The 18,927-nt window shown below is 33.3% G+C and overlaps 1 protein-coding gene across 2 annotated transcripts in view; it reads right to left on the reverse strand.

Moving 5' to 3' along the window:
* The window catches only part of USP34 (ubiquitin specific peptidase 34), a 271,113-nt gene that overhangs the window by 203,886 nt on the left and 48,300 nt on the right, over positions 1–18,927 (reverse strand). For both annotated transcript variants that reach the window (XM_051975344.1, XM_051975343.1), the window contains exons 2-3: positions 16,275–16,362; positions 1,772–2,189 (exon numbers count right to left, since the gene is read on the reverse strand). In XM_051975344.1, coding sequence (XP_051831304.1) covers positions 1,772–2,189; positions 16,275–16,362 — 506 coding nt within the window. The remainder of the gene's footprint in view (positions 1–1,771; positions 2,190–16,274; positions 16,363–18,927) is intronic.

Consider the following 18,927-nt stretch of genomic DNA (forward strand, 5'->3'; position numbering starts at 1 on the left):
TATTATAGACCACAAATACAAAGTGAATAGCTACAATTATACAAAAGTAGTTAAATACAAGGTAGTTTGGAAGGAAAGCAAAATCAGTTGAGGAATATATGAAGAATATTCATGGAGAAGGTAGTGTTTGAACTGATTCTAAAAAGAAAAGAGGGAATTTGTCTGAAGATAAGGGAGTAAATTCGAGATATGTGGGATAATCAATATGAAGGCATGAAAACAAAAGTACTAAATGAACAGGGATAGGTCAATTTAGCTGAATTTCAGAATGATAAAGGGGAGATCCACTAAGATCAGAAAGGGGCCAAGTAGGATTTTAAAAGCCAAATGGAGGCGTTTATTTCTATTTCTTATCTTAGAGACAATAGAAAGACTACAGAGTTGTTTGAGTAGAGGAGCAACTTTGATCTCATTTAAGTAAAATAACATGGTAGCATTATGAAGGATGGACTGGAACGGTAAGTCTTAATGAAAAAGGATCAACTAAAGGAAGTTCTAGTAATTGAAGTGAAATCAATGGCTTATAAACTAAGGGGATAGCTATGTCGATGGAATGAAAGAACTGGGAGCAAAAGATCTTGTAGGAATAAAAATATTAAGACTTTAGAGAGTTTGTAGGGAAGAGATTGTGGGAAAAAGTTAATCTTAACTAATTACTAATAAATTCCATGATCATCACCACCAAACAGGACAATAGAAGAATTTGCAAGTTTTTAGTAATGAAAGAAGTAACCCCCCCCCAAAAAAAATTCTATAATTACATTGTCATTTAGTATTAGTAAAGTTTGTGAATCAAAATATATATAAAAGTCTTAATAAAATCAATTCCTCTGCTTATAAACATCAGAAATGCCCACTATAACCAACCTCTTTTTACCTCATATATTTGGTAAAACGCATTCATTCAAAGACTTCAAATCATATAAAAAGACTCTATAATCTGCATTGATTCTTACCAGAGAATATATCAGTAACTGAAACTATTTTAAATAAAATTTAAATAATCCAAAAATTAACAGAAAACTATGATTCTTGGTTAAATAACTATAATATAAATGTAAAAATATATTTCACCAACTCACTCATATCTGGTGAGAACCTTTGCTGCCAAAAGAAATCTTCTAGGCTAAGAACCTAAATTTCCTGAAGAACTTCTAAAAATGCTCCAAATGATAAGAAGTATTCAGTAGACATCACTGTCTCCTGAAACTCATATTTTGAAATGGCTAGTTATTACCTTTACAAAAGAAAAAAAAAATTTTTGTAATATATTGTTTTTTCTTGAAATTGGTATTTCCAAATTCAACATGTTACCGTCTAATAATAGAGTTCAAAAAATTATTCTCAAAGTTCAATGATTCTCAAAACAACAGAAATATTTAAAACCAAGAAGATATAACAATCCAATAACAGCATATGGATATCAAAGAAAAAGTAATGAAATCACTATAAGTGAACAAGTTTCTATGTATAGTCCCATAATAAACAATGGATATCATAATTTTTTTAAATTTCAACTCAAAAAATTTCATCTTTAAGGCAGTATTTCAAATACTGCAGAACAGGAACAAAACCACCAGTAGAGCATTATTAAATGGATATCTTGTGTGAAAATAATGATCTCGATAATTTTCATATACATATTCTATACATTTTCCTTTCACAATGCTTAATTTGTTTAGCATATATTAAAAATTATAATGTGGAGTTTAAATGTTTTACTATTATGACTTCTCCAAGAAATTAGCAAAATATTAAAAAAAAAAAATACCTCTATTGTAGGATGAGTGTTATGCTTGTAAGCAGTATATAAGGGAAACTGAATCTGAAAGATTTTTGCCACACATAGCAAGAGTTTTTCCTTCTCATCTGTACTCCATAAATTAAAAGGATCAGAACTCTTCGTAGACTCCTCCTCCGTCAGGCTACAAATCCTTGTAGAGTCTAATTTTTTCTCTGATTTTTGTCTTTCTATATTTTCTTCTTCATGAGACTCTCTTTCTACATTCAATGGCTCCTCAGCTTGATTATTCTGATCTTGCCATGTTGAATCTATGTTAATAGTGCAATGTTTACAGAGCTGGTCCCGAAGCGCTTGAACTTGGGCAATCACTAAGTTAATGAGAGCACATACTACTTGGTTAAAAATCTCCAAGTGCTTATACTCCTTAAAGCAGCATAGACATTGCCTGAAAAAGAGAAATCAAAAAATATGTTTGTTTCCATGAATATTATTGGTTTTAATTAAATCATAAATATATAGAAAAAAGTACTTAGAAAAAAAATAAAAGGCTCTTAATCAGTTTCCTTAGTTAAATAACTAAGAAAAACACACAAAATTTAACAAGCTTTGGTAAGCACTTAATGTCTATTAAGCAGCAAGGAGACAACAAAGAAAAAAATCCTGACCAGAGACAAAGAAAATAAAAACATTTAAGAGCTACCAATTGCTTAAAGGATTAACTGAAGATTTTTAAGTAGACTTTTTATTTAAGGCTTTATTTAAGATTCAACCGAAATGCCACCAAAATAATAATATAAAATGGACTGTGTTAAACAATAAAATTCCAACAAAGCATAAGACAAATAATACATTTCCACATCCTCTTAAGGCCTGCCTTCTTCTCAAAAAAAAAAAAAAAAAAAAAAAAATTTAAGAGGATGAAATAAACTTGGGAGAAAGAATAAATACAATGGGTGAAAGAATTGGTTTCTAAAAGAATATACAACAAAGATACAACCATCAAGACGAAATTTATGAGGGATGAGTGTTAAATGTTATACTTAAGTTCAAAAATCTAACTTGTACAGGCCCAAAAAGAGAATCTGATTAGAAAACAGTTTTTGTGAAAATAACCTCAGTATTTGGGTGATGGGGCAGTCAAAAGAACTAAACACACTGTTGGTTATACATACAAAGATTTAAGAGCAACAAGTAGACTTCTATCTTATAAAATAAGACTTTCTATTGTACAGCAGACACACTAGAAGCAATGGCCATAGGCCTAACCCAGTAACTTTTTTACTTTTATTGTTAATTCTTATCCAACTTAACTGACATAAATAAATAGAATAATTCCATGAATAACACCAGCTAAAGACAAACCATACATTTATTAAAAACAGCAAGAATAGGGTACTACTACTATTATTAACCATAAAAATGAAGATCACGTTTTTTGACCTATTTGTTTCCTATGAAATACATAAACTCTTTACTGTGAAATACAGCCTCAATAAGCCCTAGCAACCAATTATGACACTGAGAAAATAAATACAAATCTCAAGCATAGAATGCTCAATGATACTTCAAACACAAAAAAGATTTATTTTTTAATAAAAACTGTTTTAATTAAATTTGTTTTTAATGTAGGCAATGCAGATATTCCTTAGTACCTATGATACTTCAGCTCATTCCATTTTTACAACTGTCCTCAAATAATGTTTATTGCCATGAAGATGAAAGTCCCAAAGTTTACTACAGAATACAGAACAGAATTCTTCCAATTTTTTTGATCATTCACACTTATCGTAATAAATAAACACTGAGCACAACCCCCTCCTTAAGTATGTATGACTGTGAAATTCACTGAATAATGCAAACAAGAAATGGGGGCGAGGAGTAGGGTGAGAGGGGTAGAAGGAAGGGAGGGGCAAAAGTGTGCCTGGACAATAGGAGAGCGAAAGAGTGAAAATGGAGTCTCACTCACCAGTCACTGTCCTGAAATACAGGGGTCACCAATCAAGAGGAGAACAGTTTTCAGTCAAAAAGTGATCTGAAGAACAGGGAGTGAATAAAGTGGTGGGAGAGAGAATAATTTTCCCAACAGTACCTTTACAGAGGTGGTGAATGCCCAAAGAGCACTTTCATTATAACTGACCTTAGAGGCACAGACCAGAGGCAAAATGGAAGAAAAGCAGGTGTGAGTGTGTTAGACTCACTTGTCTATTATAGAAAAGGATAAAATTCATGCCATCTTCCCACTCTCAAAGCACTTTCATTAGTCTAGGGAATTCCAGAGGAGGAATTCCATTGCTATCAATGTAGAGGTTCAAGCTCTGCAGCTTCTGCTACTTAAAAGACAGTCTGCTTAGAATACTAAGAAGTTGCATGAAAGTCAGAAACTGTGTTAGAGAAGAGGATCTTAAAATGATTTCTGATTTCTGAGGTCAGCTTTCTAAAAAAAATACCAAAGATACTATCTCCTCCTTTCTTTTCCACTTAGGAAAATTCTCAAAACTACTATAACCTAGTCAATATAAGTCCAGCTATGTCAAACCAGTTTAGACAAGAATGGCAATAATAATAGCTAGTTTTACAGAGCAATTAAGGTTTGCAAAGCACATTTACATGTTAACTCATTTTATCATCACAAAATCCTAGGGAGTAGGGGCTGTTATCATCCCTATAACTGAAGAAGAAATTGAAGCATACAGAAGTTAAATAGCATTTCTGACATGGTCAGATAATATGTATCTGAGTTGCGATGTGAATTCAGGACTTCCCCATTCAAACACCTACACTGTAGAGAATACTACCTAAAACAAGTTTAATTCAAGAATTTTCCTTTGGACTCATTCCCACAGGTAAGCTCTGTATCCCTTTTAAATCGAGGTCACAAAAGTTGGCATCTGATGGGTAAGGGATACCTCACATTGTATGCCAGCAATTTGTACTCCTGTTAAAAAAGAAACCCCAAATCAAAAAAGAGGGTAAGAAATGGAAGGATCCTACAAAGCTTAAAAAGGTTTAAGAGATAAAGTCCAACACTAGCCAACAATTGGGTAGGTAATTTTTTTTCAGGTCACAGCTACTGAAAATGACCATTTTCCTGAGTGTAATGTAATCCATTTAGGGTGACCTTCACCAAAAAGAGATACACAAGTATCAAAATAAATAATATACATAAAAACAAAGGCATGTTAATAAGCCATAACCACCACCATATTTTTTTTATATTACAACAAGTCTATAATGGATGTTAAAATAGAATAAAGCATATTTTTATTTGTATAATTCAAGTAATCACAAAATGTATTTATATGACAAATCAAAGCCCAGATATTTAAATTGTTTTTTTAAAAAAATTTAAATCAATCCTGATATTTTATCATTCAAAAGCAATACTCTTTTATCTTTTGTTTCAACTACATTGGGATAAATTAGTATCTGCTAATTTTTTCTAAAAGCCAGTAATATTCAAAAAATAAAAATAAAGCCAATGATATTTCGAAGTAGGATTTAGTTTTTCCTTCGGTATGGGGGAGTGGGAAGGGGAGAGTATGTCAAACTAAAGGGAAGGGGTAATATAAAAAAGTACAAAAATTCTAAATCATAAGTGTTATAGTTTAAGCTCACAGATTTTAAAATTAGAAGAAACCATGGAAATCACCTATCCCAAACGTTTTTACCAAAATCCAAAGATCTAGAAAAAGTTAAGTGGCTTGTCAAGGTCAGACTAGCAGATTTAAAAGCATGTCATAAGATCACACAGCCCAGATTTATGGATATAAACAATCTCAGAAGTCAGTTAAGGCAGACTCTTCCATTTAAAAAAGGAAAAAAAAAGGGAAACTAAGATACAAAAAAGTTATGTTATTTATTCAAGGCCACAAAAATAACTAGTTGGAGATGACCCTGACTGAGTTTTGAAGGAAACTGAGAATTGGAAATGCTAATTATAGCCAAAAAAAAAAAAAAAATCACCAAGAAAATTTAAAATGGCACAGGGGAAGCAAAATTAAACCTCTTTGAAGACAATTTGGTAATTTAATTAGAAGGGCTTATAGAAAGTCACTGAGGACAGTTAAGTGGCATAGTGCATAAACTGCTAGGCCTGGAATCAAGAGATCTGAGTTCAAATCCAGTTTCAGACACTTATTGGCTATATAACTTTGGGCAAGTCACTTAACATTATTTGCCTGAGTTTCTTCATCTGAAAAATGAGCAGGAGAAAGAAATAGCAAAACAGGTTTATGCCAAGAAATCACAAATGGGATTACAAAGAATTTGATACGATTGAAAAATGACAATGCTAGTACAATCCACTCTTTTTATATATGAGAAAACCAAGGTTCTTTGTATACACAAGAAAACTAAGACCTAAAGTGTTTAAAAGTGAAATGACTTACCCAAGATCATAGGTACAAATTGCCAGAGGCAGGATATGAACCTAGACCCTTTAACTCCAAGGCAATATTCTTTCCATTTTATCACAACACCTAGAACAGATAACTTCAGAAGATGCTAAATGTCATATCAAAGTATTGGAGAGGTCCCTACATTGTAAACTAACTAGTCTTAAGTTGAAAAATACAACCTGCTTTTTTGCAAGATCTCAAGTCTCTGATAGTTTCCACTATTTAATTCCTTTGACAGGAAAAAAAAATCTATGAAGCAATTTTTATCAAAAATATTTTCAAAAGCAAACTAAAACTTAAATATCACAAAGTTTTTCCAAGTTCTTTAATAATACTTAAAACTGGAATTAGGTAATTGGGATTTATGCCAGGAATGCAGGGATAGTTTAACTGAAAACTATTAACATAATCGATTTTATAAATGCATCATTTTGTAATAAGGATAAGCTAAAACTAGAAGATAATGAATGATGATGAAAAGTGAAAGGATATCCAATATCACCAATATCACTCAATATTGTATTAGAAATGCAAGCAATAGAAGTAAGAGAAGAACAAGAAATTGAAGGAATCAGAATGAGCAATGAGGTAATAAAACTATCTCTTTTTTGCAGATGATATGCTTAGAAAGTCCTAGAGATTCAATTAAAGGACTAGGTAAAATAATAATTTTAGCAAAGTAGCAGGATATAAATAAAGTGACATAAATAATGAGCATTTCTATGTATTACCAATAAAACCTTGCAAGAAGAGAGACTCCCTTTAAAATAGCTGTAGAAAGCACAAAATAACAAAGTACACCAACCAAAACAAACTCAGGAACTATTATAATTATAAAACTATTCTTATGCAAATAAAGTCAAATTTAAATAACTGGAGAAATAGTGTTTCCAGGTGGACAGAGCCAACATAAAAATGACAATCATAATTAAGTATAATGACAAATATACTTAAACTTCAATGTCAACCCAATTACCAACATAATGCTTTGCTGAATTACAAAAATAATAATATTCATTTGGAAGAACAAAAGTTCAAGAATATCAAAGGAGTTAATTTTTTTAAAAAAGAAGAAAGGAAATTTAGTAGCACAAGATCTTAAATTGTGGTATATATAAGGTGGTAATTATATCTGGTAGTAGTTAATGGGGGCAGCTAGGTGACGGCAATGGATAGAGCCACAGCCCTGAAGTTAGGAGGATCTGAGTTCAAATCTAGTCTCAAATACTTAACACTTCCTAGCTGTGTGACCCTGGGCAAGTCACTAAATCTCAATTGCGGAAAGGGGGAAAGGGGGGAAAACTGAAAAGGAGAAAGGGGGTAAAGGGGGAAGAGGGAAGGAGGGAAGAAAGAGAAAAATGGATCAGTGGAACAAAGCAGACACAAAATACACAGTAGTAAATGAAAAAAAGACAAAAGAAAGAAAGAGAAAAATGGATTAGTGAACAAAGCAGACACAAAATACACAATAGTAAATGATGACACCAATCTTGTGTTTGATAAATGTAAAGATTTAAGTTTATGGAATAATAATTAACTAGTTTAAAACCATCAGGAAAATTGTAAAGTAGTCTAACAGAAACTCCATATAGACCAACATCTTATACAATCTACCAAAAATAAAGTCAAAATGAACAAAATGACATGAAAAGATGACAGATATAAGTTAGAACACAGAACAAATCAGACTTAAGAATGGGAAAACTTATAAACAATAGACAACATTAGGTAGGGTAGATGATTTTGATTACCTTAATTTTTTTTTTTAGAAATAAAACTAAAACAGCCAAGATTAGAAGAAAAACAGAAAATTGGGGCAAAGTTTTATAGAAAAGTTCTCAAATAAAGGGATAGAGAATACATAGAGAACTTTGTCCAATTTATAAGATAAATTATTTCACAAATGATAAACAGTAAAAAATACAGTTTTTTGATGAAGAAATCAAAGCTATTTTACATTCTTATTTAAAAAGGTGCTCTAAATCATTACTGATTAGAGAAATTCAGGTTGAAAAAAAAATTTAAGATTACTTAACACCTATTATATTGGTTAAAATGATAAATGTTGGAGGGGATATGGAAAAATTGGGACACTAATATATTGCTGGTGTAACTGTGAAGTGATCTAACCATTTTAGAGAGAAATCTACTCAAAGAATTACAAAACTATATATAGCCTTTGACCCAGTAATACCACTATTAGGTCTGTTTCCCAAGGTGATAATCCCCCTTTGAGCTGGAGAGGGGGGGAGAAGCTGAGGGGAAGACCAAAGATTGAGTTTTAGTACACACACACACACACACACACACACACACACACACACACACACACCCCTATATCAAATGGTGGACTTATCTAGTGCACTGTCAGGAAGAAGGGAAATAGTTTGGAACTTAAAATGTAACCCAAAAAATTGTTTTTGAATTAAAAAAGAGCAGCTTCAGAAGAGAAATCTGTGGACACTGGGATGGGAGCACTGGCCAGGAACACAGCATTGGAAACATTTCAACATCCAAGAATTATAAGGAAACAAAGACCAAATACCAGGATAGTTGATGCTAGATAAAAAAGAAATCTTAGGGTACTCCTGAACCAACAATTTTGCTACCCATTATCCAATTCCGCGAAGGTGAAGAGAAACAGTAGTAATAAAGAGAAGCCTGAAAGAAAAGGAGCCCAAGTTGTATAAAGAGCAAGAAATAAGTTCCAAAAAATTATGTGTATAATAATATGACAATATGGATAATAATATAATAATAAAAGTAAAATATATTACTCTTGTAGGGCTGTGAAAAAACTTTTCCCTATATCACCCTCTTTTAGAAGTTCCTAAACATTAAAGACTACAGACATGAGACATGAAAATAGCAGAAAGGCATAAGAGAGTCGAGTCAGACATTCCTACCAAAAAGGGAACAGAGCCAACATTAACATAAGGTCCAAAGTCAAGTCCAAGTAAACTACAAGATTTAGCAAACAAATGAATTATTTTATTAAAAAAAAAAAAAAGGAAGTATAAAATACAAACACGGGAGACAAATGACTAGAAAACATCTACAAAGCAAAGCCACGAAGAAAAAATGCAAAATGGAAATAAGGACAACAAAACAACAATTCCCAGAAACATTAAAAAAGGAAAAGTTTAAAAAAAAAAAAAAAGCTTAGAAAAGGAGTATAAAACCTTACTGGAAAAAAAATACCTTGAAAATCAGAACTAGCCAAACAAAAGATAATGATGTAATGCATGAATTATCAACTAAAAAATAATAAAGTCAAATAAAACAAAGTCAAAATGAGGTCTAGATCAAAAAGACTGAAAAAATGGAATGAAATGTGAAATATTTCATAAAAAAAAACTTAGAAATAAAGTTGAGCTAATTTAAGAATTAATAGAACATCTGAAATCCATGAACAAACATAAAAAGAGCTTACACATGCTATTTCAATAAGTTATAAAAGGAAAACCTCCAGCTATCTTAGAACCAGAGGACAAGGTAGAAATTGAATGAATCAAACAATCACTTCCTGAAACAAACGCCACACTGAAAACTCCCAGAATACTGTAGCCAAAATCTAGAACTCCTAATTCAAAGAGAAAATACTAAAAGCCGCGGAAAGAAAAATTCAAGTACTGAGGAGCCAAGATCATGATCGCTCAAGATTTAGCAGCTGGTAATATATAAAGAACTGAAGGGCACAAAATACAATATTCAAGACAAAAGAATTACAAGAATAAGAGCCATAGTGAATTCATAGTGAATTCACATAGTGGTTCATAGTGAATCCATGAAACATGAACTCTTTTGATAATCTCAGATGTGTAGAGGAAATTAAAATGATAGGTAGTATTTATATAGTATTTAAAGAAATTTCATTATCTTAAACATAACAACCCTGTGAGTTGATGCTGTTCTAGTGGCAGTGCTGAGAGTGGTGGGAATCCCCTTCTGGCAAGCGCAGATTCACTGTGAAAGCATTCACGAACCCAAAATATTAATGGCAAAAAAGGAAGTTTATTGGCACTGAGAAGGTCTTTTCACAGCGGTCTTTTCTGGCAGGCAACTATGCCAAGGAGAGAGGTTCCTTGACAAGGCATAATCCTGCTTCAGACATTCAGCAAAAAATATGCAGTTTATAATTGTCCTTTATAGAAGTCTGAGGCTAAAACTTCCAGTTGAAAAGAAAGCCAATGCTCCCAGGCCTAGATACTTATCAATTATCAGGGCCAGATCTCCAAATGAATGAAAATCACTTTGAAGGTCTCCATAATGAGGATCCAGCTGCCAATGTGGGTGTGGGGGGAGGGGGGAGATGAAGGGGGGAAGGGTGATTTGCCTTAAAAAGGCCAGCCTGGAAAATATATACCTTCTTTTAGACTTTCAGAATGAGGAAAGTGGGCTGGACTGCCTACCACCAATTACAGAGCTCTTTAGTGATGACTCCATCTCTCAATCACTGGTAATTTTCTCAGGTAGCCTTAGTGCCTGGAATGCTCTTTTTCTTGTGTTATGACTACTGACTTTCTTGGCTTTTTTTAAGTCCCCACTAAGTCCTATCTCTTATAGGAAGTCTTTCTCACCCCTCATTTCCAGTGCTTTCTCTCTTTTAATTATTTCCTATTTATTGGGGGAAGGAGGGCAGAGGAAAAGAGGGGAGTGCATCTCCAATTGTCCTGATCCATATCTGGCCACTAGATCCAGATAGCTCTAGAGGAGTGAGTTAAGGTGACCTTGCCCAGTCCTCCCTCACTTAAATCCAATTCACTTGCATGTCATGGCATCCCCTCCCTCTTCAATAAGAACAAACTACAATTTGTCCTGTATGTAGCTTGCTATGTATATGTTTCCATGTTGTCTCTCTCATTAGATTCTAAGCTCCTTGAGGGCAAAAGACTATCTTTTGCCTCTTTTTGTATCTCCAGTAATTAGCACAATGTCTGGCACACTGTAAATGTTTAATAAGTGACCAATTGTTACTAATTTACTTCTCTCAGAAAAACAAGGTCATTATATATACATACATACACACACACATACATACATATATTAAAAAAAATGAATATCCTATTAGTGTTGTTATATGGCTTTAAGTAAAGAAACACTACGATGATAAAAAAAAAATTCAGATTAAATAGCATAAAGAGAGTAATCAAGAGGCAGAAAAATGTGGGAACAGGTTACAATGCATAATAACTAAGTGGCTCAGTGGAAAGAGTCAAGAGACCTAAGTTCAAATATGAAATAAAAAATTACTAGCTGTGCCCTGAGCAAATCACTTTTCTCTTCCAAAGTTTCATCAACTACAAAATGGGGATCAAAATAATGGCAACTTACTTTATAGGATTGTAAAAAGATCAAATGAGATGAGAGCATAGTACTTGGCAGAGTAGACATTCAATAAATATTTGTTCCCTTCTCCCAATCCCAACAATAAGAAACTACAAAGAACACGAATAAAGTATGTAATAAGAAATGTATGGTCAGAAAAGATAATCACTGCTTAAAAGTATCATAAGTAAAAACTGGAAGAGATCTTAGAATCCACTTAATTTGGGGGTTCTTAACCTGGAGTCTTGTAATTTTAAAACTGATAAACATGTGTGTGTGCACATGCACACGCATGCATATGCATGTGTATGTTTGTGTTTTAACTAAAAACTAAGTTTCATATAACCCAGTTAGAGACTCAGAGGCAACACACAGGGTCAGTTCCATTACATTTTAGGTTTAATCCAGTAACTCTGTTTTAAATCTGAGTCAGTTTGTCCCAACTTAGGCAATATGGTCCCCACCCCATCCTTACCTTCAGGGGCTCACCATATTAATACCAAACTTAATGTAGATATCTAATCAGCACAGTACACTGAACTCCAAACTCCCAAGTTCAAGAAGAGATTCAAAAATCTCATTTCTTCAATAGCTAGCATTATAAACATGCACCCTCACACTCAGAAAATGCATTTCAATATAACTGGCTTCTTTGCAATGCCATGTATTTTATTTTATGCATTTAAAATTATTCTTAAATCAAAAGAAGGAATCACATACAAACACACATACATATGCATGTGCAAATTGGATATAGAAATACATTTCATTCAGAGAAATTTTATTTCTTTTTTTATATTAATGACCAGTTATTGAATTAAGACACAACCTATACATTGTTCAGTTTCTAAAAGGCATTTTTGATGGATGAAATTTCCTGAGGTACAAGCCTTTCCATTCTGGGTAGGAGAACCTGCCCAACAAGTTTGTTTGGTCCTAGACAGAAGTGATCTTAGTCTAAGACTAAATAATCAGAGTCAAATAGTCCAGGATCTCATTAGAATAGGTCCACTTTTCATTATAATATTCATTTTTCTTATTATTAACCAGAGTTGATTGTCACCCTCAGGAACACCCAGTCTTCCAAAGGTATATAAATACTGACTGAGTAGGTTCCATGTGGAATCTTTGACATTAGAAAGTACTACTGGCCCTTTAAATAATCATGACTAGCATGATTAATAAAAAAATTACACTGACAATTATGTCTCCCAAACTTTTTATACATCACAACTCAACAAGAGAAAATAGAAGAAAAGGGGAGAAGTATGAAACAGAGGAAGGGACTTTTGCTGTTCAGTCATTTTTCAAGGTTTTCTAACTGTTCATGACCTCACTTTGGGTAAATGGAGTGCAATTTCCTTCTCCAGCTCATTTTACAGATGAGAAAATTGAAGCAAACAGGATGAAGTGACTTGCCTAGGGTTACATAGTCAATAAGTGACTAAGGCTAGATTTTAACTCAGGAAGATGTGTTTTGTTTTGTTTTGTTTTGGGGGGAAGGGGTTAACTCCAGGTCCAGCATTCTATCCACTATGCTACTCAACTGCCCATCTAGAGGGAGGAATTGGTCTTAAGCAAAAAAATAATCCTAATGATGTATAAAAACATTTATGACTCTCCTTAATGAAGGATGATATAGGAGCAGCTAGGTGATGCAGTAGATAGAGCACCAACCCTCAAGTCAGGAAGACCTGAGTTCAAATCTTGTCTCAGACACTTAACACCCCTAGCTGTGTGGCTCTGAGCAAGTCACTTACTCCCAATTGCCTCAGAAAAAAAAAAGAAGAAAAAGAAGAAGGAAGATATGGGAATCTGTGGGGAATAAAGAAATAAATTAGGGAATGGATAAATTTTATGACATATAAATAGTATATAATGAGATAAAGCTTAAAGGGGATAGTTTCAGAGAGGCTAGGAAGGCATGAACAGAACTAGAAAACAATTTATATAAAGCTATTGTAAACTGTATTATACAATACAATATAATATTGTAAATATTGTAAAGACAAAAAACTTTGAAAAACTTAGGAACTCTGATAAGTCTAATAACCAATCAGAAATCTGTTGCCAAGACTCCTATCAATTTCACATTTGCAATACTTCTAATATACAACCCTCTGATAGAGCCACTCTACTTCAAGCACATCCCACTTGAAAGATACTGTAGTCTGAAGTCTCTTTCCACTCCAATCCATCTTCCACTTAGCTAGAAAGGTGATCAAAATAACTAAATCACAGGACTGATCATGTCACCCCTACTCACTAAATTTCAGGGCTATGTATCACTTCCACAATCAATTATAAAGTACCCTCACCCCTTTCCAGTTTTTACATCTTACATTCTCCATCACGTCATCTTGAATCCACTTAACTAAACTTCTTAAAGTGAATTTGGAACAAGATAATCCCATCTCTTAGCTCTGCTCATTCTCACTCACTTTCTAATCCCCATGCCTAGAATGTCCCCTTTCCCCATCTCTTCTTCCTAGGTTCTTTGGATTCCTTGAAGTTCTAGTTAAAAAAAAATTCTACCTTCTACAGAATGTCTTTCCCAATCTTCTTAATGACTGTGCCTTTCCTCTGATGATTATTTCCAATTTATGCCATTTAAATTTGTATACTGGAGTTTGAGAGTTGTCTCTACGTTAGATTGTGAGGGCCTTTTTTTATATACTCAATGCTCAACAAAACACTGACTAACTTGAAGAAGAAAAAAGTTATGGGAAACATCTGACTTCAAGGATTTGAAAAGCTAGCAAATGGAAGAGGAATTAAACTTGTTCTGCTTAGCCTGGTATGGAGGAACAAAGTACAAAAGATATAAGCTGTCAAATTCAGGCTTCATGTCAGAAAAAAACTTCCTAACAGAACTATTCAAAAGTAGAACAGACTGTCAATTCAGTGAGTTAAATAGTAAATATACTATGTGTGATTTTATGTGTAAAAAAAATAAGGTTCAGAGATGTTAAGGAACACATCTACAATGATACCTTTTCCAACGTTCAAATGAACACTTTGAACCTGGGTCTCTCCTCAATCCAAATCCTGTTCAGTGCACATGCACACAACCACAAATGAAAGATACCACAAATGGACAATGAACTGCTGCTAAAGCTGAATAAGAAGATGCAAGGTTAAGTGGCAGCTAAGTGGCACAATGATTAGAGCACCAGCCTTGAAGTCAGGAGAACCTCAGTTCAAATCTGATCTCAGATACTTAACACTTCCTGTATGACCCTGGGCAAATCACTGAACCCCAATTGCCTCAGCAAAAAAAGAAGAAGATGATGTAGGTTGTAATATATTTGAAAAACCACCTATTATTTGCAATTATCCAAACTGCTCACTGCCACAAAAGCTGAACTCTTTTTAACACCATTTTTTTTTTTTAAGTAAATGTCACAAATTCAAGCACCACAACTATAAATAAACCCAAGGACTACAGAAAAGTACATGCCATATATTTTTGTTGTTCAATCATGTCCAATTCTTTGGATCCCCTCTGGGGTTTTCTTGACAAAAATATTGGGTTGGTTTAACATCATCTCCATTTTAACAATGAAGACAGTGAGACAAACAGGGAGAGGTGACTTGCCCAGGATCACTGGTTACAGTAATTAGCTGAGATCAGAAGAGAACTGAGGAAGATGTGTTACTTCTTGACTCCAAACCCAGCATTCTATCCACTATGCTACCTAGATGTCCATGTAATATGTTTAAGTATCTTGTAAAATACTATCAAAAATGAACTGTCAAGAATTCTTGTCAATTATAAAAAGATCAAAGATCTCTCTCCCATTAGTCTTACTACCTCTATCCCTAGTTCAAACTCTCAACACTCTCCTTAACTATTATACAAAAGCCCCACAACTGATCTCCCTTCTTTAAGTCTTCCTTTTCTCTAATACATCTTTGACAAAGCCAAATAAAAATTCCTAATGTACAGGTCTAATAAACATCTTTACAGAAGTTTCAGTTGCTCTTAGGCATAAATGTTAACTCTGTTTGGTATTTAAAGACCTTCATAATATGTCTCCAATATTAGGTTTCCACATTGATTTCATATTGCTCCTCCTTGTGAATTCTAGCTAAATTCTAGCTATCCCCACCAGACCCAGAATTTATTTCCTCCTCACCTCTGTCTGTTGGAATTTCTAGCTCCTTTATGGTTTCATATAAAGTTCTATCACCCACAAAACACATTTCCCAATTCTCCAATTACTAGCATGTAATACTCCTTCCAAGCCTCAAAAATTATATGGTACAAATTTCATAATTACTTATCGATACACATTGCCCCCTCCCCCTTCATAGGATATAATAAGCTCCTTGAGGATAGGAACTTTATTGTTTCTGTCTTTGTATTCTTAGGCCAAAGCACAGTGTCTGGTAACTAATTATTAAATGCTGTTTAACTGAAGCCATATAAAAGCCATCATTAAGAGGCTGGTATCCTGTCCCCCAAAAATGGATTCATTATATATGAAAATAAAAAACAACAGACAACCCAAGTGTTACATTGGAACCTCATAGAAAATTTAAAAAGCAAAAGGTACTAAATGAAAAAGTACAAAATGTATTAAATGAATTTTCTAGTTAAGAATTTATATAAAGACATAAATAAGAACTGGATAGGACTGAAAGGCCTAGAGGGATCACAATTTGTGCAATCATTCTAATGAAATTCTTTAATCAACCTACAAGTATTTATTTATATTGATATATTTTAAAAAAGAAGAGAAAAACAGGAAGAATTCAATATTTTCCACAAAAAAGCTGCCACAAAAGATGTTTCAAGATACCTTTGTGTCCAGGAGTTGATATAAGCAAATATTTTGAGAGTATGTTCCTTTCTGAGTTGCAGTCCATCACCACCTTCAATGTCTGATACTAAAGAAAAAAAAGGGGTGGGGGGAGAGAGAAGAGAAGAAAATATATATTTAGAAGTAATAAATGATGTTTCAAAAATCTCAGGTCAAAAATAAAAGTACCTCAGAGAATGTTTTCACTTTCAGCATCAAAACAAAATTATTTTCCCCTAAACCTTTAACTTAAAGCACACTGAATATTCCTGGAGTTTCCTTTACCATTTACGAAACACTTTTCTTATAAAGCTGTGAGATAGACGCCTTCTTATAATCTCATTTTGTAAATTTTAAGAAAGTAAGTCAGAGAAGTGAAGGGATTTGACCAAAAACAAATGGAACCTTTTGGCTAAATGTCTTTCTACAGCTATTACTTTGAAAATAGTATCACAATCAATCACATACAGATATAAAAAACTAAGTAAAAGCACTTAAGTTAATAGATGTCTGAATTTCTAATGTGGTAAGGACAGCTACCACATTACTAAAACTCTTTGAGGTCCTCAGTTTTTAAGACTGTAAAGAGATCCTGAGATGACGAAGTCTGAGAAGTATTATACTAGTTTTCTTTTTCTGAAAGTTTGTCTTGGCTTGGAGTTGATATTAAGTTCATGAATACTACGCACAAACAAACAAACCACATACTCCTATTATCATCTCAAAAAAAACCCCACCATTAAACAAAAACAAACAGCTCACTTTTGTCAAAGTGCAAGAAAAATAATCTAGCATCAAAATAAACCATCAGTGCTACTATGAACAAGCTAAAAAGATAAATAAATTTAAAACAAAAATATATAGAGAAGCTTTAAGGGAATTTATTTTCAGGAGCATATAAAATTCTTTATTTTTAAACAATCTGTGTATGCCTTGCACATAGCACTTAAATTTCTATTGGTTGAGCACACAGTAATATTTACTTAAAAAGAAAAAAATTGAGTAATTTAAACTATTAACTTCAAACATATTTTACTAAACTTTAATCTCAAATATGAATGAAACCTCAAAACATAAGCGCAACCTATTTCATCCTCAGACCCTGACTAACTATGTGACCCTAAGCAAGTCATTTAATCCTGTTTGTCTCAATTTCCATGTCTAAAAAATGAACTGGAGGAGATGGCAAACCAACCCAGTATCTCTGCCAAGAAAATCCCAAATAGGGTCACAAAGAATAGAACACAACTCAATGACAACTGTACTACTGCTACTTTTTTTTTTTTTTTTTGGTCGACTTGTGATTTTATTGAAGCAGGGAACTCTGAGGAAATTTCCTCTACCAATACAAATCAACAACTATTAAGCAACCTGAGTTTAGTCTTACAGATCTGTAAAGGACATAGAAAGTTTAAATGACTTGCTCAGGGTCACCCAGCCTATGATCAGTATGCATCACAGTAGAAATTTGAAGTCAGTTCTCAATGTGGCATCACATTGCCTGACTAGCTAAAACTTACAATGTTTATGCATTAAGAAAAGAAAAACAGAGGTAGTGAGGCAAAATTACAGCTCCTTGACATGTTCTCATAAGCAAAATGTTACATAATATAGTTTTCATCTGAGGATATAGGTCATTATTCTTTCAATAAGCTGCCTTTAGCTAAGTGAAAAGGAATATATTCAAGAAAATAAGTGCTAGGACCACAGACAAATCACCAAACCCCTGGATCCTTAGTTTTTTCCTTTTCTGAAAAATGGATCTACAATAACTAATTCAGAGTTGTAGGGGATGTAAATTTCAAATCATCAACAAGCACCAACTGTATACCAACTATGTATCAGGTACTAAGTTAACAAAAACAATAGAAAAGTTCTAACTTTTAAGGCATGTACATATATTAAGGACAGAAACAACAAGAATCAATATGATAGGAAAGTAAAGAAAATTGAGGAGTCAAAGACAACTTTGAGATTACCAACTTGGGTGACTAGTACTGCCCTCACAGAAATAAAGTTAATAATAACAGCAACATTTATATATCACCTATATGTGCCAGGCACTGTGTAAGGTCCTTCTAATCTCACTTGATCCTCATAGTCAGTGCAATGATTTTCCCTTTTTTACAGATGTGAAAACTGAGGCAGAAATTAAGTGACTTGTCCAGGATCACACAAGTAGTAAGAGAAATAGGTTTAGAGATAAAAATTATGAGTATTGTTTGTGGCATGCCGAGTTTGAAATTTACATGAATAGGCAATATACAAATATATACATAGATATAATAATTCTAGACATGGTTATAAATAAGATTGCCTAACAAAGAGTGTAAAAAGAGAAGAGAACCCAAGAGTACCTCCACAGTTAAGGGGTAGAAATAATGATCCAGGAGAAGCACCTAAGAAGATATGGGTCAAAAGTAAGATTCAAAGGACTAAACAGGCTCACCTTGCGGATGTATTATTTCAAGCAAGGGTGATCAGAGAGAATATCAAAGAGGAGTCAGCTTCTAAGATGGGTCTAAAAAGAAAAATGGCTTTCCGGATCCAATTATATGTTTATGTCTGCTCTCTATCTCAGAGTATCTTATCATTTTATGTAGAATATAAATTGAAGATGAAATCTCAATCTTCAATACAAGAAATACATAAG

Source organism: Antechinus flavipes, chromosome 2 (assembly GCF_016432865.1).
Source record: "Antechinus flavipes isolate AdamAnt ecotype Samford, QLD, Australia chromosome 2, AdamAnt_v2, whole genome shotgun sequence".
Taxonomy (NCBI): Eukaryota; Metazoa; Chordata; class Mammalia; order Dasyuromorphia; family Dasyuridae; genus Antechinus; species Antechinus flavipes.